We start from the raw sequence: 23,512 nt of genomic DNA, 5'->3' as shown, positions 1-23,512 counted from the left end.
CTCTTTCCTTTTTCCTCTGAGGTTTCTCATTCACATACTCATCTTCCTTGGTTTGGTACCAGAGGGACTTTATTTCTGCCTAGAAACTAAATGTGTGTCCTCCCCTTTCATTTGCTTCTGAAAATCCAGACACATTTTATCATTACCTAACCTTACTGAGTACACCTCACTTACTTCCAGTGTTATGCTGATAGCAAAAAATAAATAAATACAAAGAATGACTTTCTGTAGACTTAACTGCCTTCCTTCTTACATTTTAGTTCTTTAGGCCAAAACGCATCTTCAAATATGCAAGATATTTTTTTCTTTCACAATTCTTGCAATTCTTCAGTTTCTCTCACAGTTTTCTTTAAAATTGGCTATTTGAAAATTTTATTAAATCTACTTCCATAATGTCTAAAGCTGAGTCCATATCATTTCACAGATAATTTTGGTTCTGAATGCTAAAGGAAAATAATATGGGTCCTGATTAAATCCAGTGAAATGAGATACGTGAGTTAAGCCCCAAGTCACCACTGTTTGCCAGTGTTAATTATAAAATCCCCAAGCCCCAAATAAGTCTATTTTAATTATTCATTTTCATGTGAGGTTGCAGCAAAGTGAAAAACTACAACTATAAATGAAAAGCTCTTGTTATTTCCTCAGTATCTCTGATATATGCAAAACTTGTTCCTTTTGCCCACCTAGTTCCTTCTGCTTGGAATAATTTTTTCTCTTCCTTTACAATGGTTGGAATCCTAGCCAGCCTGCAAAACCTTGTTCAAATTTACTTCCTGTTTGAGGTTCTTCCTACAGTTAGTTAATTTAACAAAGTTCATTATATAATTGTTCTCTAGTTACTTCCTATAAGTCTGTATGCTAGTCTAATCTCCCCAGTCAGGCTATAAATTTTTTTTGAGGGCAAAGACCATGTCTCATACCATTACTTTTTGAAGTATTTTTCTTGTATAATTCCTAAAATTATTTTTAAAAATTATGTACCTCCTCATACAGTTTTAGGTTGACATGTAGAATTTTATAGGAAGGAATAGCTTCAAAGGATATAGTTCTGGCATGTTATAAATATTGGCATTAAAGACAGAAGAAAAGAAAAATAAACTTAGTCTTTCAAATATATCTAAGGGAATCTAAATACCATTGGAATTGGTACCTATAATCATTCATTTGAAAACAGCACAGGAGCCCTATAACTGCTGGGAATTTCACATCAGTCTCTTTCCTCCTTGAAGTCACAGTTTTATTCCACATCCCTCTCAGAATCTTATCCTTATATAAGGTGTTTTTGTGCTCAAAGTCTTTTCACATCAAATATGTACATAAATTGAAATTATTTTTCAAAATTTTCTGTGAGCAAAGGTTTTAAGTGATAAAATATTCCTTCTAGATTGATTTCTTACTATAATTATTGTTAGTACACAACCACAATCTGTCAAAACCACATGAATGCATTGTAAATATTTATCAAACATACATATAAGTATTATAAAGCATTACTTTTATTGGAAATACATACTTTAATGAGATACATGGGATTATTCCTTTACCTACCTATGAATATTCCTTATTGCTAGATATAAGCAGCGTTCATCATAAATTCTGTTTTACATTTTTATAGATGTAAATGCTATAAAAATTTGTTTGTATGAATTATAGGCGGGACTAGAAGGTGCTTTATTATAGCACTGTGAGTTCTATGAATTCCTTCTGAGTAATATGTCAAAAATTATATATTATAAAAACATCTTCATCTCTTGTTGACTATTATTTCAACTAAGTCTTTCTTCAGGGTTATTGAAAGCAGAAAATTGAAACACCTTCCATAGAAAAAGATTTGTTAAAATAGTCATTAGGAGTAATTTCTCAATTTCTGGGAATAAACCCAAAAAAAGTTACTAAAATTTACAAAATAACTATTAGTTAAGCCTATTATGCTTTAATTTAACCTAATATACTCACAAACAGTGGGAAAAATTAAAAACATTAATTGCAATATACCTGTCAATACAATAATTTTTGATAAAGTGATTTTATTATAGCATGTGGCTTAAATATATTTTTATCAATTCTTCAGAACTGCGGATTTGTTTCATTTAATTTTTGGAAAATAACTACTATATAACTTAGTTGACAAAGCCAACTCTAATTGTCTAAAACAATTAGCCAAGTTGGACTTAAAGTTTCATTTTCCCAGGAAAATGCCTGTTTATTTAAATCAATGTAAAAACAGACATTGTTCTGATTACCTTCACCCTCCTGAGTTGTGATTCTAACTAAGGTGGAGAACTCAGGCTTGGAGCTTTGTTGCAAGGTCCCTGTGTTGATGACATAGGAGCCTGTCCTGGGCTTTCATTGCTTTGCTCTCAGTGATCTCTTCCTTAGGGATGATGCACTGTTTCACAGTAGTTGGGAGATGAAAATCACAAGGACTTTAAGTGAAACTTGTCACCTGTCCTGATGCCCTATGCTTTAATACTATGTATCTGAATACCGAACATTCCTTTGTGGACCAAAATACCCTGTTACTTGTGCCATGCTTTGCCATTTAAAAAATATATGTGAGATAGGACACTGGGTTATGGGGGGCCTTGATTAAAGGAGGCCTCCCTAAAGCAGGTTTTCCCCCCTACTATTGTTTGGCATCTTAGAGGTTCTTATGCTTTGCACCGTAATAAAATGAATGGGGGGATATGTCTGTTTTTTGTAAAGTGGGGGTTAATTGATTATGAACGTGAAGGGGAGAAGACCTAGCCTGCAGCCTCTATGCAGTTGCATTCTCAGGCAGATAAGTATTTGAAAAGAATATATGCAGACATTTTGGATTTGGAAGGTGATTGCCTTAAAAGGGTCTGTGCCCACTTGGGAAGCCTTTATGAACCCCTAACTGTGTTCATACTAGTGTGAAGATAGCTTTCTTCTACTTCTTATTGTATACAGTAATATTCTGACATAGAATTGGTGCTTGTGAACTTCTTTTACTGTCAGTAGTTGATATGGGAAAGGGCTAGAATTTAAATGGTTTTTAAAAATCATTCTGAAGTATCTAATTTTGAAGAAGTGATTAATACTCATAAGTTCATGTTGACAGATGTGTATTTCGGCAGAATGAATCTTTAGAAGCAATTAAAAATTATGAACTACTATAAAAACATTATTATTTTTTGCTGAAGTAAAATATTAGCTTTATGTTGTTGACAGAAAAAGCAGGATTGAAACAAGAGCAGCACCAAGACATGCAGTCGCCTGGTGACACTGTGTTGTCCCAGGAAATTCTACCACTCAAGATAAATGCTTGGAAATCGACAGAGGTAAGTCACTGCTGTCGATTCCTTTTGCTATTGTAACAAATTACCAAAAAGCCTGTGCCTACATCAGCACACATTTGTTATGCTGCAGTTCTGTGGGTTGGAAGTCTGACCCTGGCCCCTGGCTGAAACCAGGACATCTGCAGGGCTGCGTTCCTCTTGGTAGGGTACCCGTTTCCCTGTCTTCCCAGGGTCATGTACTTGTCTTTTTACTTTGCTTTGGTATTTCTTGTTATACAAGGTTTTAAATATGAATAAGGTCAAATTACCAAAATTTCCTTTTATGCTTTCAAAAAAAGTCTTAAGAATTTCTTCCTTCTCCTGTTGTAATCAAAAACTCTTGTGTTTTCCCCCAAGTGTTGATTGAGGTCCTTATTCCTGTGGAACTTTACTATGAATTATATCATAGAGGTCTTATTTTATTTGTGCTCTGTGGATAGGCAATGTTTAATTTACTGAGTAGTTCATCTTTTCCTACTCATTTAAAATCTTTTTATTATGAAATTATTGTAGACTCACAGGAAGTTGCAAAAATGGTACAGAGTCCTGTGTATCCGCTATCCAGCTTCCCCAGTGTCGACATTGCACGTAGCTGTAGTAAATGTCAAAGTCAGGAAAGAGACATTGGCATGCTAATGTCAACTAGACTACAGACCTTATTCAATGTTTAGTTTGTTTTTAAATTCAGTATTCAGTTTTTTTAACCTTTGTTTTTTCATTTGGTTCTGTGCAGCTTTATCCCACACAGTTGTGTAACTAGCACCACACTCAGAATACAGAACTATTCCAGCCCCATGGTAGTCCCTGATGCTAACCACTCCCGACCCCAACCTCATCCTCTGGCAGCAACTAATCTTTCCTCTACCTGTATATATTTTGTTGTTTCTAGAATGTTATATAAATGCAATCAGACAGTAAATAACATTTTGAGATTGAATTTTTCACTCAATGTAATGCTCTTGAGGTCCATTAAGGTCGTTGCTCATATCAGTACTTCATTCCTTTTTATTGCTGAGTTACATCACATTATAAAGATGTACCAGAATTTGTTCAACCATTCACCAAGTAAAGATTATTTAGGCATTTCTGGGCTTTGACTACTTATGAATAAAGCTGCTATGAATATTTATGTAAAGATTTTGTTGTGGAGTTTTAATATCTGTAGGCTAGATGTCCAAGAATGTGGCTGTTGTATTGTATGGTAAGCATGTACTAAGTTTTGTAAGAAACTGTCAAACTTTTCCAGAGTGGCTATACCATTTTATATTCCCACCAGCAATGTATGAGAGATCCAGTTTCTGCATCCATACCACTTTTGATATTACCACTATTTTTATTTTGTTTGTGACTAACAGGTTTGTAGTGATAGCTCAGGGTGGTTTTAATTTGCGTTTCTAAAATGACCAGTGATGATGATCATCCTTTTTATGTGCTTATTTGGATCATTATAAATTCTCTTTGGCAAAATACATGTTCAAGTCTTTTGCCCATTTTCCAATTGAATCATTTTTTACCATTGAGTTTTATGAACTTTTCAGATATTCTGGATACAAGTCCTTTGTTAGATATGTGATCTGCATGTTTTTTCTTCCTGTCTGTGACTTATCTTTTCTTTTGCAGTGCTGGGGATTGAACCCATGACCTCACACATGCTGGGCAAGCACTCTACCACTGAACTGCAGTCCAGCCTTTTTCTTTTTTAAAATTTTGAGACAGGGTTTCACTAAGTTGCCCACGATGACCTTGAACTTGTGATCCTCCTGCCTCCTGCATAGGGGATTATAGGTGTACACCACTGAACCCGGCTTATCTTTTCTAACAATATCTTTCTTTTTTTAAAAAAATTATTTATTTTTTATTTTTACAGACTGCATTTTGATTCATTGTACACAAATGGGGAACAACTTTTCATTTCTATGGTTGTACACGATGTAGATTCACACCATTCATGTAATCATATATGAACAAAGGGTAATAATGTCTGTCTCAATCCTCTATCTTTTCTTCCCCCACCCCCTCCTGCCCCATTTCCCTCTACACAATCCACAGTTCCTCCATTCTTCTCTCCCCACCCCTCCCAATATGTATCATCATCCACTTAACAGAGAAAACATTCAGCCTTTTGTTTTTTGGGATTGGCTTATTTCACTTAGCATGATATTCTCCAACTCCATCCATTTACCTGCAAATGCCATAATTTTCTCTTTCTTTATGGCTGAGTAGTATTCCATTGTGTATATCGACCACAGTTTCTTTATCCACTTATCAATTGAAGGGCATCTAGGTTGGTTCCACAATTTAGCTATTGTGCATTGAGCAGCTATAAATAAACATGGATGTGTCTGTGTCACTGTAGTATGCTGATTTTAAGTCCTTTGGGTATAAACCGAGGAGTGGGATAGTTGGGTCAAATGGTGGCTTCATTCTAAGTTTTTTAAGGAATCTCCATACTGCTTTCTAGAGTGGCTGCACCAATTTGCAACTCCACCAGCAATGTATGAGTGTGCCCCCCACATCCACGCCAATAGTTATTATTGCTTGTGTTCTTGATAATCGCCATTCTAATTGGAGTGAGATGAAATCTTAGGGTAGTTTTGATTTGCATTTCTCTAATTGCTAGAGATGATGAGCACTTTTTCATATATTTATTGTTTGCTTATATATCTTCTGTGAAGTGTCTGCCCAGTTCCTTAGCCAATTTTAACAATATCTTTCATAGAGAAAAAATTTAAATATTGAATGAAGATCAACATACCAATTTTTTCTTTTATGGATCATGCTTTAGGTGTTTTATCTAAGAACTCTGCCTAATCCACGGGCACATTCTCCCTAATTTCTGTAATTTATTTTATTATTATTATTATTATTATTATTATTACTATTATTATTATTTTGCCTGTGACTGTCAAATATGCTTAAGTGTAAGTTTTCTTTCTTCTTTGTCATTCATGGAGGTTTTCAGTGCAAAATATTCTGTCAGCTCTTTGATTCTGAGATTGCTTTCTGATTTTCTTTAAATATTTCCTACTGTTTATTTTTCTCTTTCTTGGATTCCTGGTATCTGGATATTTTAGTAATTCTCTGTCTTCATATCTCTTAACTTTGTTTTTTAAAAAAGCTTCTGCTCCCTGATTGTTTTCTGTTTTTTTCAATGAGTTTCTCCATCTTGATCCTCCAGTCTAATCATTTTTTTATGCTGTATCCATTCCATTATTTATTCCATCTGCATTCTCTATTTTAACTATTCTGTCTTTACAGTTAATATTTCAGTCTTCATTTCTTTTTCCTATTTCATATTTATTATATCCTTATTTATTTCAGTATGTTTATTAAAGTTATTTTAAGTTCTTGGTTCATCTTTTCTATTTTTGTGTTTTCCAGTGGAATCTGTGAGTCAGTTTTTATTTTTCTTTTGAAATAGTTATACTCCTCAATGAACTGGTTGTCCCCTGGAGCTATTGGCTGCTGTACCTAGGATTGCTAAAGGCTAGACTCTAGTCAGCATCAGCTTTAAATGGGAGATAGGGAAAATGGACTTAGGGTGGGGAGCACTTCTTTCCTTTCTCCCCTAAAAGGAACAGAGCGAATCATGCCCCACTTCAGGTTCAAGGCCTCAGGATAAGTCTTTATCTTAGTACCCCTAGAAGCAGAGGCCTTAGGAAACACTTCCTAAACTGTAAACTGCCTGACTGCCTGGGGAGCAGAAAAGGAAGGGGTAAGAATCATCCTCCCCACAACTTTGCTCATCTCCTCCCTGCCCAGGGCTTCTGCGCTGGCCAGAGGTAGTTCTGAGTTCAGCTTCTGAGTCACAGTGGGTGTGGAGGCAGGCGCCAAGGCAGAGGATGGGTGGGGACAATTCCTGCAGCTTCTTCCTTCATTCATCCTGCCTCTGCACAAGCCACTTTGTGCCCTGGGTGAGGCAGATACCAACTCCCCAACTCACACACAGATGTACCAGTTCAGAAGAGCCCTCTGTCTGGCTGGGGTCCTCTTGGTTTTCTTCTCATTTCGGTGTCCTCTCCTTATAATGCATCGGGGTTGATCCTGAGGGAGCCAGCAGTACCAGCACTGGTTCTACTCCTTTTTCAGTATTCTCTGACCTTCTCAGGCTTACACCTACTTCTGTTTGCACGTGTGTGTACCATGTGCATCTTCTGATACGTAGCTCTTCAAATACTATGTTATTTTTCTTTCTTTGAAATTTTTTTCTGCTTAATTTCTATTAGCTATATATCAAGTCATTTAATCTGTCCTTTTTCATGATTTTCAACTGCCTTTTAAAATATTTTTCCCTCCTATCTCCATACTGCACTTTAGACTATCTTCTAGTTCAACTTATACTCCTTTTATTGGTGTCTACTCTAGAATTTTTTGTCTAGTGAGTTTTTAATTTCAGTAAGTGCATTTTTCATTTCCAGGCTCTCTTAGTGCTTCTTGTTTATATCGACTTGGTTTCATTCATATGTACTTTTTGGGGGAGTGGGTACGGGGGATTGAATTCAGGGACACTTGACCGTTGAGCCACATCCCCAACCCTGTTTTATTTAGAGACAGGGTCTCACTGAGTTCTGCAGTGCCTCAATTTTGCTGAGGCTGGCTTTGAAGTAGAGATCCTCCTGCCTCAGCCTCCTGAGCAGCTGGGATTACAAGCATGCACCTGGCTCAACTTCTTTTTTGTTTGTTTGTTTCCTGTTTTCTTATTCCTTTAAGTCCTTTTCATGATCTTTTTGAGAACTCTAAGCATATTTAATAGTTTTTAAGATTGCTTATTTTCATTTTTTCAGGAGTGAATTCAGCTCTCTATTTTAGACTATTGGATTATAAGCTCATCTTCAGTGACTCTAGCTTTTAAAATCTGTGTGTGTATGACCCCTTACCTCTCTCTGCTGTTTTTCATTTGCCTTCCTTACCATGGGGACAACCTTACCACACTTGACTTAGGCTGGCAGTGTGAGCCTTGTTTCTTTGACTGGTATTAGATTGTAGATCTGATCCCTAAACCATGGGATGCCTTGATTCACTTGCTGGAGAAGTTCGTGTTCTCTTGCCTAAGCTAGTGTAGTAAATTTTAGAAGCTATAACCACAGGCTTTGATTGATGAGAGGTTATTTTAGCCTCCTTCATAAATAGGGAATCCCAATGCCTGAGCATAATTTCAGGCAGTGAGCCTGTATTCAGCATTTGTGTCTTCGATGGATACTTTTATACTCTATGTACCCCTCCAAAGTTGAGTTCCTGGTCTTCTCTGCCTTTTTCTGGACCCAGAGCCCCAGAGGTCCACAGCTTTAATCACAGTGTATTTCTGTTCATGCTTTCACCCATGAAGATGTTAGTCTTAATTTCAAGCATGTCAGACTTTTTAACTTTCACGTTTGTATTTTCTCTTCAGTTGCTCTGTATTTGGAGAAGGAAGGTATCTCCAAAGAATGAACCTATAGAACTATCTTGAGTGTTATAATGGTTTAGATTAGGTGGCCCCCAGAAGCTCATGTGTGAGATAATATAAGAAAGTTTGGAGGTGAAATGATTGCATTCCAAGCAATGATTGCATTCCAAGCAGTTTAACTTAATCAGTGAATTAATCCCAATAGGGTTTAACTCAGGGGTGACTGTAGGCAGCAAGGGGCGTGACTGGAGTAGGTGGGTCCATAGGGGCTTCCTATGGGTTTTGCATTTTGTCCTTGTTGAGCAGAACTCTCTGCTTGTTGATCATCATGTTCCTGGCTGCTTTCCTCTGTCACACTCTTCTGCCATGACTTCTGCCTCCCCTCCAGCCTGAAGCAATGGAGTCAGCCTTCTATGGATTAAGACCTCTGAAACTGAGCCCCTAAATAAACTTTTCCTCCTCTAATTGTTCTTGTCAGGTCTTTTTGTTCACAACTGTGAAAAAGCTGACTAAAACAATTGTGAATATTTTCTACTTATGACTGGAATTCTAATTCACTTGTTTGTTTTTTTTTAATATTTTTTAAATTGTCAATGGACCTTTATTTATATGTGGTGCTGAGAATTGAACCCAGTGCCTCACACATGCTAGGCAAGCGCTCTACCACTGAGCTATAACCCCAGCCCCTGTTTTTGTTTACTGTATCTTTTTCCTACTAGAAGGAAAGATCCTAGAGAGAAGAAACTTTCTTAGTTGTATTCATTACTGAATCTTCAGTTCACAAATTTTTATTAATGAAGAAATAAATGACTAGCAGATGTTAATTACATATATGTTAACTTCTTTTCCTGTTGAAAGATGCTTCTTTGGCCTCCTGCTCAGTGCTTTGTTTAATATTTCCTGCCGTGATTTCTATGAGGGAGGCTGGAATTCTCTCCTGACCTTCTGTTTACAACCCCTTTCCCCAACCCACTTAGGTATTGGATTCAGTTGCTTTTGTAGCAGTTCAGAAAGTTACATAAAATTGAAATATCACTGTTGCTTAATTACATAATACCTCACAGATTAAAAATACATAGTTTACTTTAAAAGATAAGACATTAAATCAAAATGACTTGTAAATTTGAAATCAGTCTATTTGTTGTCAATGACTTTTAGGTAAAAGATAGACTTGAATAATCCTGTGTGTTTTGAAGACAAAGACATAAAATGCCAACTCTTTTTTGTATTAGTCTTGAAGTCCTGATTGTTATTTTTTTTTATTTTTGTAGAGGAAACCAGGGTCACTGATTTACATCATTCTACCTCTTATATCAGTGAGAAAAAAATGGTGCCCTTATCTCATAAGAAGTTTAAAAGCTAGGTTTTCCTTTTTCAAAGTATGACATTACAATATTGCATCTTCCTACTGATTGTATAAGCATCTTCTCTTACTGTTGGAATATGTGGTGCAATCCAGTACGTCTTCTTCAGTAGTCTGCTCCTGTAGTAGAAGACAAAACGTTGCAAGTTGAACAGTAAAGTTAATTGTTGTTGCCGATGTACTGCAGGAGAGCTACTGCGTCTACATTAACATTCTCATGTTCCTGATGCAGAACAAGGAAGAAATGAAATTGTCAATTGTCTAGGCAGAATGAGAGTTGCTTAAAAATACCTTTAAAAATTTAAATAGAAACTTCTTTATTCTCTTTCTACAAATGAAAGAAAAATTATCTTAAAAGCAGTAAATAAAATTCTTAACAGCTTTCAAAAGCAGAAGGTACTTGCTTAAATGATACTTTCAAAACTAGGTAAAGTACATTTATGACAGGGGTCTCTTTTCTCTGTGCATAATGTCCAGAATTTTTGTTATTAAATTTGTTAATAAGGCTATTTGTATTTTTTCACTGCCTTAAGAAACCTTCTTTTCCTGTTCAAGGAGATTGAACAATGAGGTTGTGATTTTTTTTTTTTTTTTTTGGTCCCAGTTGTTTCCATAGCAACATATAGGGATGCTGTGAAGTGGTTCACACAAAATTAAAGCTGACCAAATCCTTCACTCTAGTTGTGAGTTACCAAATTGATTGTGATAGATGATAAATTATTATTTCCTACTGTTTCTGCTTATTATTTTGCTAAAGAGTATACGTTTTTATTCTTGCATTTATTTCTGTTATTTGTAAAAATTTGAACTCATCTAAGTTGTTAGAGAAATGGAAATTATACTGATTCTAATTATGTTAATTCATTATTCCTGTCTCTGCTGCATCATTGCTTTATGTTTAAAAGTTCTTTCATGTTTGCGCTTTTATTACTTTTTCTAAATTATCAAATACTTATCACAAAAAACCAAACAACACAAAATAGTGAAGAGTGAAGAGCAAGTTTCTCCCTCTTCCTCTATACTCCTTTGAGTTCCTCTCCTCAGAAGCGACAATTGCTTGCTGTTTTTTTATGAATTTCTTGCAGAAATTTGTCAACACATTGTTCTTTTACCTAAATGGAATCATTCAATATATATTGCTCTGCAACCTGCTGAGAAGTAAGCAGTATATCTTGGATATTTTTCTACATAATAAATATAACTAGTCATTGTATTCCAAAACAGGCTTCTTTAACTAAAGTACACATCATGAGAATATTTCAATATTTGTACATTTAACCATGTTGTACTCTTCATGTATAAATCTTAATTTATTTAGTCATTCCCTGTTGGTAGTCATTTATGGATTTTTCATGTTTTGCCCATTAAAAGCAATGTTGCCATAAAAACCTTCTACACATATTTTTAAGATGCTTTCCTTGGAGTAGAACTGCTAAAAGTTTATCAGTACTTATTTTTGTTTAGAAAGGTACTGCCAAATCACCTATCCCACAGTTGCACCCATAATTTGTATCTATTAACACTGTGTCAGAGTGACTCTTGCTATATTTGCAAATACTGAGTCTTGACAGATATTTTCATCTTTGTCAGTATGAGAGGTAGAATATTTTTGTTTTATTATTATATATAAGGTTGAATAACTTTTTATGTGTTTATTGGGAACTTATGTTTCTTTTTATTTTTAACTCTGTTCATATTCTTTGCCTATTTTTCTATTTGGTTTCTCATCTTTTTTTACCCTTTTTTTTTTTCTTGGTGCTGGAGATTGAACCCAGGGCCTCACCCTGACAAAATGCTTACTTAACCATTGAACTACATCTCCAGGCTCTTTCTTATTAATTTCAGAGCTGTTAGTCTACTGAAGAATCAATCCATTGTCTAGTTCTTTATACATCTATTAATTTTCAGTTTTTATTTGATTTTTATGGCTTTTTTGTCTATAGAAAATGCTTTAATTTTTTGTGTAGTCCAATTGATCTGTCTTTCCTTTATGACATCTATATTTTAAGTATTCTTATAAAGACTTTTCTTACCCTAAGACTTTGTAAAAAGTCACCTTGACTTTTTTTTTTTTACAGACTATATTTTAGAGTCATTTTAGGTTCACAGCAAAATTGAGCAGAAAGTACGGTTTTCTCCTTATACGCATCCTCCCACATGTACAGCCTCCATCACTCTAAACATCCTCTACCAGCATAGCACGTTTATTGCAGTCTGCACCAACAGTGCCACAGCATCATCACTTCAAGTCTATAGTTTACATTAGGGTTCTCTCTCTCTCTCTCTTTTTTTTTTTATGTTGTTAAATTTTTTGTTGTTGTTGATGGACCTTTATTTTATTCATTTATTTATATGTGGTACTGAGAAGCAAACCCAGTGCCTCATGCATGCCAGGTAAGTACTTTACCACTGAGCCACAACCTCAGCCCTAGGGTTCACTCTTGATATTGTATGTTTTATGGGTTTGAACTAAAGTACAATGATGTGTATCCACCATTATGGTATTGTACAGAGTAGTTCCATGGTCCTAAAAATCCTTCATTCATTACCTAAGATCCCTTCTTTTCTTCAACCCTTAGAAACCACAGATCCTCTTGTTATTTCCATAGTTTCACCTTTCCCAGAATATCATGTTGTTGGAGTCATATAATATGTTGCCTTTTAGATGGGCTTCTTTCACTGAGTAACTAATATTTAAGTTTCCTCCCTGTCTTTTTATGGACTAGAGGTGCATTTCTTTTTAATATTGAATAATATTCTGTTGTCTGAATGTACTACAGTTCATTCCTTTACCTACTGAAGGTTGCTTCCAAGTTTTGGCAATCATATACAAAACTGCTGTAAACAGAAAAATCTGCTCTTTTGGTGTGGATCTGTTTTTCAACACATTGCGTAAATAACAAGGAGTAAAAATTGCTGGACATAAGGTAAAAGTATGTTTACTTTTTTAAGAAATAGCCCTCACTGAAAATGATAGAATTCTGAAGAAAGAAATTGAAGAAGGTATTAGAAGATGGAAAGACCTCCCATGTTCTTGCATTGGTAGAATTAATGTTGTTAAAATGGCCATATTACCAAAAAAAATCTACAGATTGAATTCATTCCTCAAAAAAATACTAGTGACATTCTTCACAGAATTAGAAAAAAACAGTCCTAAAATTATTATGTAATAATAAAAGATCCATAACAGGTAAAGTAATTCTGAGCAATAAGAGCAATGCCAGAGGCATCATAATACCCAATTTCAAATTATACTACAGAGTGTTTGCATCAAAACCAGCATGGCACTGCCATAAAGACAGACACGTAGACCAATGGAATAGAAAATGCAGAGACAGACCCACACGCAGTCACCTGATCCTTGACAAAGTTGCCAATAACAATGTTGGAGAGATACCTTTTTAACAAGGGTGATAGGAAAGCTGGATATCTGTATGTAGAAGGATGAAACTGGATCCCTCTTTCTTACCCTACACAAAAGTAAACTCAAAGTGGATCAAAGACCTAGGAGATTAGAAACTTTGCAACTGCTGGAAGAACATACAGGGTCAACACTCTAACAAATGAATATGGGAACAACTTCCTCAATTAAATCCCTAAAGCTCAGGAAATAAAACAAGCATTAATAAATGGGATGGCATCAAATTAAAAAACTTCTGCACAGCAAAGAAAACAAAGAACATGAAGAAAGCACCTATAGAATGAGAGAAAATCTTTGCCAACTATTCTTCTGACAGGAGGATTAATATCCAGAATATATGAAGAACTTAAAAAAATACAACCTAGTTAATAAATGGCAAATGAACTAAACAGACATTTCTCAAAAGAAGAAACACAGTGACCAAAAATATATGAAAAAAGTTCAACATCTTTAGAAATCAGAGAAATACAAATCAAAACTACTCAGATTTTATTTCATTCCAGTTAGGGTGATGTTCATCAACAATACAAATAATAATGCTGCCGAGGATATGAGGGAAAAGCAACACTTATACACTGTTGGTGAGACTGTAAATCATTGCAATCACTATGGAGATCAGTATGAAGGTTCCCCTTAAGACTAGGGATGGAACCACCATGTGAACCAGCTATACCATTCCTTGGTATTTAGCTCATAGCATTAAAGGCATACCCGTGTTTATAGCAATGCATCTCACAGTAGCCAAGTTATAGAACGAGCTTAGGTGTCCATCAACAGATGAAGGAATAAAGAAGGTGTGATACATGCACACACAATGGATGGATTCAGTCATAAAGAACAGCAAAATTGTGTCATTTGCAGGAAATTGGATAGAACTAGAGAACATCATGTCAGATGAAATAAGCCAGACTCAGAAAGTCAAGGGTTGTATTTTTTCTGTCATTTGTGGAAGCAGAGAGAAAAACGGAAAAAATGAAACAAGGGATCTCATGAAAATAGAAGGGAGATCAAGGGGAAGGGAGAAGGAAGGGAAAAGGGAGGTATTGGGAAATGAAATTGATCAAATTGTTATGTGCACATATGGATATATCAGTGAATTCTACTACTGGCTATAATTGTACCAATTTTAAGCATTGTTAAAGAAACAACCCCTACTTTTTTATGCTTTAATTTAAAAATATTTAAATCTTATCTATCAAAAGTTTACCTTGATCAGTGGAGAACATTAGATAACCATTTAAAAATTTTTATTTTTACAAATGATAATCAGTTTTCTCAATGTCAGTTTTTGAATAAACCATCTTTTCCCCTTTAATTTGGATCATGGCTTCTAACACATAATAAATTTCCATTTATTTTTAGTTTCATTCCTGCATTTTCCATTTGCTTGTATTGAAGAACAGGTAAAGATAAATAATAAAATTAAAAATTTAAAAATTACACATAGTGGAATAGAGGGAATAAAGTGAACAGGAGGATGAGAAGCCAAATTTCACCAAATATCTTTTTTGGGGGAGTGGTTTTTATTGGTTTCCCCCCATCTTTTGCATGGAATTACAGCAATCATCACTGTTGTCTGTTTGGCTGAGATAAATCAAAACTGAAAATAGGATGGAGAAGCCAGGATTCTGGAGACAATTCATGGACAGTGTGAGGTTTGAACCTTTGGTTTGTTCCAACTTCTGAGTTTGGCTTGAAGCAGCTCTTGACCATAATGGGACAGAGCAGAGCTCCAGGGAAAGAAAATATGTGGAAGCTGAATCTCCAAATTTTTTAAACTCTGAGGAACTTTAGGCTACTTGGATTTGGCTCCACCATTCTATAGATGAAAAACGGAGGCCCAGAGATGGGATGTAGCCACCTGAGATCAGCTCAGGGCTGCTTGAGCCATTCTCCTTTGGAGCATTCTGTGGACCACAGCACTCAAGGCAGCTGACAGGTGCTGGATGAAATGAGTCGGTCTTGGTAGTATGACCTCTTTAAGCTTTAATGTGAGATATATATTGTGAATCTCTAAGAGGTGTCATGGTAGGTATTCCTATAGAGCACTTTATGGAAGTTGCTCTCCATGGAACCCTTCTGGTGAGTGCTGTATGGTGTCCATAGTTCTTTTTCTTTTCCCCACTGACCTCCATGTTGGGTGTTATTTTTTTTTCAACAGTATCAATAATTAAATATAAATGATCTAGATATTGTAATTAAAAGGTATAAATGTTCAACATGTATAAAAAGCAAACAATAACTATATGCTCTATACATTTGTCATACTTTAAATATCAGTACCCTAATAGGTTAAAAGCAAAAGAAGGGGGAAATAAGCATGGGAAATCAGAAGTAGAGCTATTAATATAAATTTCAAGAAAAAGTATTTTCAGAGATATAGGGGAACATTTCATGACCATAATAGAGTAACTTCTTCAAGAAAATATAACATCTAAATATGTACGTACCTAATAACAAAATTTCAAAATATGTGAAGTAAAAATTAATAAAACTAGAAAGACAAATCAACAATCATATTTGGAGATTTTAAGGCCCCTCACTTCGCTGGAAGGACTAATGATATAGAAGGCTTAAATGTTATCAACCACCTTGACCTATTTGTTTTTTATAGAGAACTATACACAAAAATGACAAGTAGAAAATTAATAGGGATAGACTGTATTCTGTCATAAAATAAGCTTTGAGAAATTTTAAAAATTTGAAATCATGCAGATTTTTTCCTGCATGATTTATTACATTAGAAATCAATCACCTTAAGATATATAGGACCCAACCCCCATTGTCTCAACTACTTCAAATTAAACAGCACACTTGTAATATCTCACAGATCAAAGAAGAAAGCACAAGTAAATAAAAAGTGCTTTGAACTAAGTGATATAAAGCTTAGAATATTAGAATCTCTGGACAAAACAGTACTCGAATGAACACTTATAACTTAAAGTATTTGTATTAGAAAGAAGCTAGATTAACAATCAAATTATTTCCAAATTAGGTAGTAGGAAGGAAGAAATAAGAGTAGGAGCAAAAATATGTGAACTATAAAAGAAACAAAACAGCTAAAAGTTGATAAAAATTTAACAAGTCTAATCAAGAAATAAGAAAAATACCAGTGGAAAGGGAGCTATCAAAACAACCCTACAGATGCTAAAAATGCATTAAGGTAACATTACAATAGTATAATAACCATTATATAGCTTACATAACTTGGTCTATTTTAGAGGATAGAAACCCCTGCTTGTTTACTATAGCCATGTGAGTGATTTTTTTTTTTTCCCCATCCTTTCACCTTCAGTCGGTGGATGTCTTTGCCTATGAGGTGAGTCTTGTGGAGATAGCATATTGATGGATCTTATTTTTTGATCCAATCTGCCAGTCTATGTCTTTTTTTTTCATGTTTGAGATTTTATTGCCTGTATTGAGAATCAGTACACAGACATTTTACTTTGAACACAATTCTTTTTTTTTTAATTTATTTATTTTGATTCATTATACACAAATAGGGTACAATGAATTTGTACCTCTGGTTGTTTCTCTGGTTGTACACGAAGTAGTCACACCATTTGTGTAATCACACATGTACATAGAAAATGATATTTGTCTCATTCTGTTATTTTTCCTTCCCCCCACCCCACCTCTCTTTTTCCTCTATACATCCATCTTTCCTCCATTCTTGCCTTCCGCTTCCCCCCTTATGTATCATCATTCATTTACATCAGAGAGATCATTTGGCCTTTTGTACACAATTATTAACACACATACTGGAAATCTAAAAAGCCTTATACTGTGATTCTTTTTCAGTTATTCCAGTGACTTTCCAGCTTTGAATTTGGAGGCAAAGTTTTCTTAAGAGAATATCAAGAACCAGTATCTTTGAATGCTGTTGTTTTTTAGGTCCCACTAATTCAAAACTTTGTCACACACTGTATATTCAAACTTTGAGTCTTTCACTGCACATTTAAAATATTAGGAAAACAAAGACTTCCACGACCAAAGATGATACTGAGTACACACAATTCTGACAGCAATGATCCAGGAGTGGTCTTGCTTAGGAAACAATTCTACTTGCCCGCCGCCTTCCTGGGCTTGGCGTCGCCTTGGCAGGAGCAGACTTAGCCCACAGGCTGGCTGACCTCTGCTTGGGCTCCTCACTAGCCCCGCCTTCGGCCGAGCTGACTTTCCTCTTGGGCATCCTGGCGGGGCGAGTGTGGGTGCTGCAGGCATGTGGAGCCTTCTGAAGCGGCACTGCCTGGGCACTGCCACTGCTCCCGCCGCCCAAGCTGCTGTGACTCCCAGTCTATGTCTTTTGATTGATGAGTTTAGGCCATTAATGTTCAAGGTTATTGAGATATGATTTGTGTTCCTGGTCATTTGGTTTATTGCTAGTTTTTAATTTGAATTAGTTTCTCCTTTGATTGACTATTCCTTTAGTGTAGTTCCTCCCTTCACTGATTTTCACTTTTTTTTTTTCATTACATCTTCATGGAATATTTTGTTGAGAATATTCTGAAGTGCAGGCTTTCTGGTTGTGAATTCTTTTAATTTTTGTTTATCATGAGAAGTTTTTATTTCATCTTCAAATCTGAAGCTTTTGTTGAATTTAGGATTCTTGGTTGGCATCCATTTTCTTTCAGAGCTTGGTATATGTTATTCCAGAACTTCTTAGCTTTGAGGGTCTGTGTTGAAAAATCAGCTGAGATCCAAATTGGTTTCCCCCTAGGTAATCTAATATTTTTCTCTCTCAGCCTTTAATATTTTATCCTTATTCTGTATACTAGGCATTTTCATTATAATGTGCCTTGATGTGGGTCTGTTATAATTTTGTACATTTGGGGTCCTGAATGTATTTGAGTTTCCATTCATTCTTTAGCTTTGAGAAATTTTCTGATATTATTTCACTGAAAAGATTGTGCATTGCTTGGTTTGTATTTCCGTACCTTCATCTATCCCAATAAATCTTAAATTTGGTCTTTCATGTTATCCCATAATTCTTGGAAGTTCTGTTCATGATTTCTTGACATCTCTCTGTGGTCAACTCTATTTTCACGATTTATATTTTGCCTTCATTGCCTGAGGTTCTGTCTTCCAAGTGGTCTAGTCTGTTGGTGATGCTTTCTATTGAATTTTTTTTTTTTTTTTTTTTACATTTACATAGGGTAATGATGTTTATTTTATTTTTCCCCTCCCCCCACCCCTCCCACCCCTCTTTTCCCTCTACACAGTCCTTCTTTCCTTCATTCTTGCCGCTGTCCTTAGCCTAACTCTAAACCTAACCCTAAACCTAATGCTCGCCCCTCCCACCCCCCATTATATGTCCTCATCCGCTTATCAGCGAGATCATTCAACCTTTAGTTTTTTGAGATTGGCTTATCTCACTTAGCATGATATTCTCCAATTTCGACCATTTGCCTACAAATGCCATAATTTTATCATTCTTCATTTTTATTTGATTTATTGTTTCCTTCATTTCAAGAATTTCCTTTTTTTTTTTTTTTCAGAATCTCTATTCGTTTTTGAAGTGATCTTTTGCTACATGTATTTGCTTTCTTACATCATCCTTTACTTTGCAGATCACTTTAACTATGTACATTCTAAACTCCTCTGACATGTCTTCCACTGTGGTAAGGATGGATTCTGTTATTGGAGTGCCTAATTTTGCTTGGGCAGTTTGTTCCCTTGCTTTCTTATGTTGTTTGTTGTCTATCCATCTAACAGTGTGGATCAGAGGCAATAGAATTCCTACTCTGTGGACCTACAGTGTCCCTGAAGGTTTCCAGTACCTCACTGTTTAGGGGGAGACAAATAATAACACTAACCAATGCAAACAATTTACAGCATTAAGCCAAATAGTTCCTCCTGTGACATCTACAATGTTAATTATCACAAGAAACAGAAATTATATGATGTTATGCCTATAAAAAAACAGCAAGTTTGCAAAAGCACTTCTATTTTCAAATGATGGAGAGAGAGAACAGAAGTGATCTAGGATGTGATGATTATGAGGGAAGAGGAGAGAAGACAGAAGTAAAAGATTAAAGAAGAGTGAAAGAACACTAGATATTGACTGATGGCAGAAGAAAAGAGTGAATCAAGGGAAACAGGAGAAATATATACATAAAGCAAAAATTTAATTAAAAAAATTAAAAGAATACAAAACTAAAATATACTAATTGAACATCCTGGTTCACAAAAAACTAATTCATGTAAAATAATTGGCTTCAAAAATGCCAGTTGTGAGAAGAAAAAAAAAATAGAAAACTGTATCAATGTCCATGTAACATTAAGGTCACAATTAAACAGTGAAAAAGAATTTTAAAAAACTTGATGACAAGTTAATTCTTTCTGTTGGAGTTCAAAAGATTCTCAGCTTCTCTTGCCATAGTTCCTTTTTAAAAAAAGTATTAGTGCATTATAGTTATACATAATTGTAATGTTATTTTGACAGAATTATACATGCATGAAATTTAATTTGCTCCATTTTAGTCTTTAGTACTTCCTCTTTCCCTCCCCTCCTCCCCACCCCCATTCCCCTTCCTCTACTCTGTTGGTCTTTCTTCTAATTTTTGTTTTTTTTAAACTGGTACTTTATATATATATATATATATTATATTATTATATATATAAATATATAATATATAAATATGTATTATATATAAATATGTATTTATATATATATGAAATTCACTTTGGTATATTCATATATATACATAGCATAATTTGGCAGTTTCGTTCCACAGTTTCTCCCTTTTCCTGTCCCCCTCCCCATGTTCCCCTCCTCTACTCACTGATCTCCCTTCAATTTTTATGGGATCCCCTCCACCTTTTGTTCCTCTTATTTTCTTCTAGCTTCTGCATATGACAGAAATCATACAACCGTTGAAGAGTCTGACTTATTTCACTTAGCATGATGTTCTCAGTTCTATCCATTTATTAGCAAATGCTATAATTTCATTCTTCCTTATAACTGTGTAAAATTCAGTAGAACTCCATTGGAATATATGTATATGTGTATGTGTGTGTATGTGTGTGTGTGTGTGTGTGTGTGTGTGTGTGTGTGTCTATCTATCTATATATATTTCCTTTTTCTATTCATCTGTTGGCAGGCACCAGTGCTGGTTCCATAACTTGGCTATTGTGAATTGCACTGCTATAAACACTGATGTGCCTATATCACTATAGTATGCTGATTTTAGTCCTTTGGGATAAATACCAAGGAGTGAGATAGCTGGGTCATATGGTAGCTCCATTCCTAGCCTTTTGAGAAATCTCCATGCTGCTTTCCAAAGTGGTGGTACTAATTTTCAGTGCCACCAACATTGTATGAGAATGTACCTTTTTTCCCCCTACATCCTGATCAGCATTTATTATTTTTATTCTTTTTTTAGTTAGTTTGGCTGAGGGTTTATCAATCTTGTTTATCTTTTTGAAGAACCAACTTTTTGTTGTATTGAGCTTGTCTTTTTTTTTTTAATTTTTACATTTTTTTGTAGATGGACAGAATGACTTTATTTTTATGCAGTGCTAAGAATTGAACCTAGTACCTCACACATGCTAACCAAGCATTCTGCCACTGAGCTACAGCCCCAGCCCCTGTCTATTGTTTTTTATTCTCAAGTTCATTAATTTCAGCTCTGATCTTAATTATTTCCTGTCTTCTACTGATTTCAGAGTTAGTTTGTTCTTCCTTTTTCTAGGACCTTGAGGTATAGATTATTTGATATGTTTGTGTGTATGTGCGTGGTGTGTGTGTGTGTGTGTGTATAAAGGCACTCAGTACTATGAATTTTCCTCTTAGACTGTCTTCATACTAACCAGAGATTTTTGATATGTCGCATCTCTGTTCTTTGTTTCTAAGATTTTTATTTCTCCCCTGATTTATTCTATGGACCATTCTCATTCAAAAATATATTATTTAATATTTAGGGTGTTATAATATTTGTTTTTATCTTGTTATTTCTAATTTCATTCCATTGTGATCTCATAGAATATAAGAAATCTGGTTTTTTTGTGTGTGTTAAGACTTGCTTTTTGTTCTAAAATATGGTCTATTTTAGAGGGTTCTATGTGCAGCTGAGAAGAAAATAAATTCAGTTTTTGATGGATGAAGTATTCTGCAGATATCTGTTAGGTCCATTTGATGAACCTTTAATTGACTTGATTGATTCACCTTTAATTGACTAATCTATTGAGATTCAGCCATACACTGGTTCTAATATTTATTTTTCATTTCTTCTACATGAAACATTTCAATGAGTATGTTTTGTAGTGCTGGCTTAGTGGTTATGAATTCTTTTAGTTTCTGCTTATCATGGAAAGTTTTTATTTCATTCTTAATTCTGAAGAATTGTTTTTCTGGAAAATAGCAATCTTGGTTGACACCATATCTTTAAGGACTTGTTATATAATATTCCAAACCCTCCTGGCTTTAGAGTCTGGACTCAGAAATTAGTACACTGTCTAATTGACTTACCTCTAAATGTGACCTGCTGTTTTCCTCTAGTTGATTTTAAAATTCTATCCTTGTTCTGTATATTAGATATTTTAATTATAATGTGTCTTGGGAGAGTATCTGCCTTGATCTTGTCTATTTGGGGTTCTGAAAACCATCTTGTATTTGGATTTCCATCTCATTCCTAAGGTTTAGAAAATTTAATATTTCATTGAAAAAGTTATGATGCATAGCTCAGTGCCTTCTTCTATACCCAATGACTCTTAGATTTGGTCTCTTAATCTTAGTACAGATTTTTAGAATATCTGGTCATGGTCTCTTAACATCTTTTCTATATTGTCAACTTTGTTTTCAAGAGTATGTACTTTGTCTTCAAGGCCTGATGATCTTTCCTCTGTGTGGTCTAATCTTGATGATTCTTTCACTCAATTTTTTAAATTTGATTTATTGACTTTCATTTCTATGATTTTGTTTAGTTCTTTTAAAGAATCTCTCTATTGAAGTGATCTTTCACTTCCTGTATTTTCTTAGTTCATTGCTTACCCTCTCTTCAGTTCACTGAACATTTTAAGTATCAACTTTCTAAATTTTATCTGACATTTCCTCCTTTGGTGGCAAGTGAATGAGTTGTTGAGTATTGTGGGTTAGCTACTTGGGGTGGCTCGTTCCCTTGCTTTTTCATATTATTTGTATATCTAATCATCTGCTAGGATGATAATCTCTTCTACTTCTATGCAAGGGATTATTAGTGAGCTTCTTTCTCTGAAGTGCCTTAAGCTGGGCAGATATCCAAGCATTTATACTCCACTCAGTGTGTATCCTCTGCTAGCTCAGTGTCAGCACCACTGTGGAGAAGACACTCAATCCTGGTGAACTGCAATCACTTCAGAGCAAAGCTGTGTACTAGGGAAACCTTAGTACATGGGGAAAACATTGAAAATCTACATTTTCCTCTAATCCAAGTATAAAAACTGTAGTAATAGTTTTTGAGTAGGTTGAGAATTTAGTTGTTAAAGTTAGGAAAATTATTATTATACTATATAGGTGTGTAAAGGGGAGCAGAGAAAAATTGGGCAAAGGGAAAAATGAAAGGAAAATACAGAAAAAATACAAACCAAGATACAAAGAAAAAAACAGTGCAGCAGGGAGTTGGGGATTTGAGGCAGGAGAAAGTAATTCAAGAGGGAAAAAGAGACTGAGAGGAGCAATTGTAACCTGCCCTTGGGAAGCAAAGACCAAATGATTACAGTTAATGTCTTAAACATTAGAAGAAATACAATCAGTTGAGTTGAGGGCTGCAATATTTCATTTCATAGTGCATTATTATTTCATATTGGAATGTTTATCAATTCAGGATGAAAGGTAGTATCCTTAAGATCAAAATTGAATATTAGAAACATTTATGGTATTCCATGCCAAGGAAGAGAGGTTTCTTATTGAGTCTTCCTGATTTGGATTTCATCAGGATTTGGGACCTTTAGAAGATGCCTACCACTCCTCAGCTTTACCTCTACATTTCCCTGGATACGGAGGTAATGGTCCTACCAGTTCACCTCTGATAGAATTCTAGGAGATCTCCCTCAATATTTGG

At 35.0% G+C, this 23,512-nt stretch overlaps 1 protein-coding gene across 1 annotated transcript in view; it reads left to right on the top strand.

Annotated features, from left to right (window-relative positions):
• The window catches only part of Enthd1 (ENTH domain containing 1), a 116,707-nt gene that overhangs the window by 43,704 nt on the left and 49,491 nt on the right, over nt 1–23,512 (top strand). The window contains 1 exon segment of the mRNA XM_047551786.1: nt 3,196–3,305. Coding sequence (XP_047407742.1) covers nt 3,196–3,305 — 110 coding nt within the window.

Source organism: Sciurus carolinensis, chromosome 4, assembly GCF_902686445.1.
Source record: "Sciurus carolinensis chromosome 4, mSciCar1.2, whole genome shotgun sequence".
Classification (NCBI taxonomy): domain Eukaryota; kingdom Metazoa; phylum Chordata; class Mammalia; order Rodentia; family Sciuridae; genus Sciurus; species Sciurus carolinensis.
The sequence above is the reverse complement of the archived record's forward strand: the minus strand, read 5'-3'. Positions and strand labels throughout refer to the sequence as shown.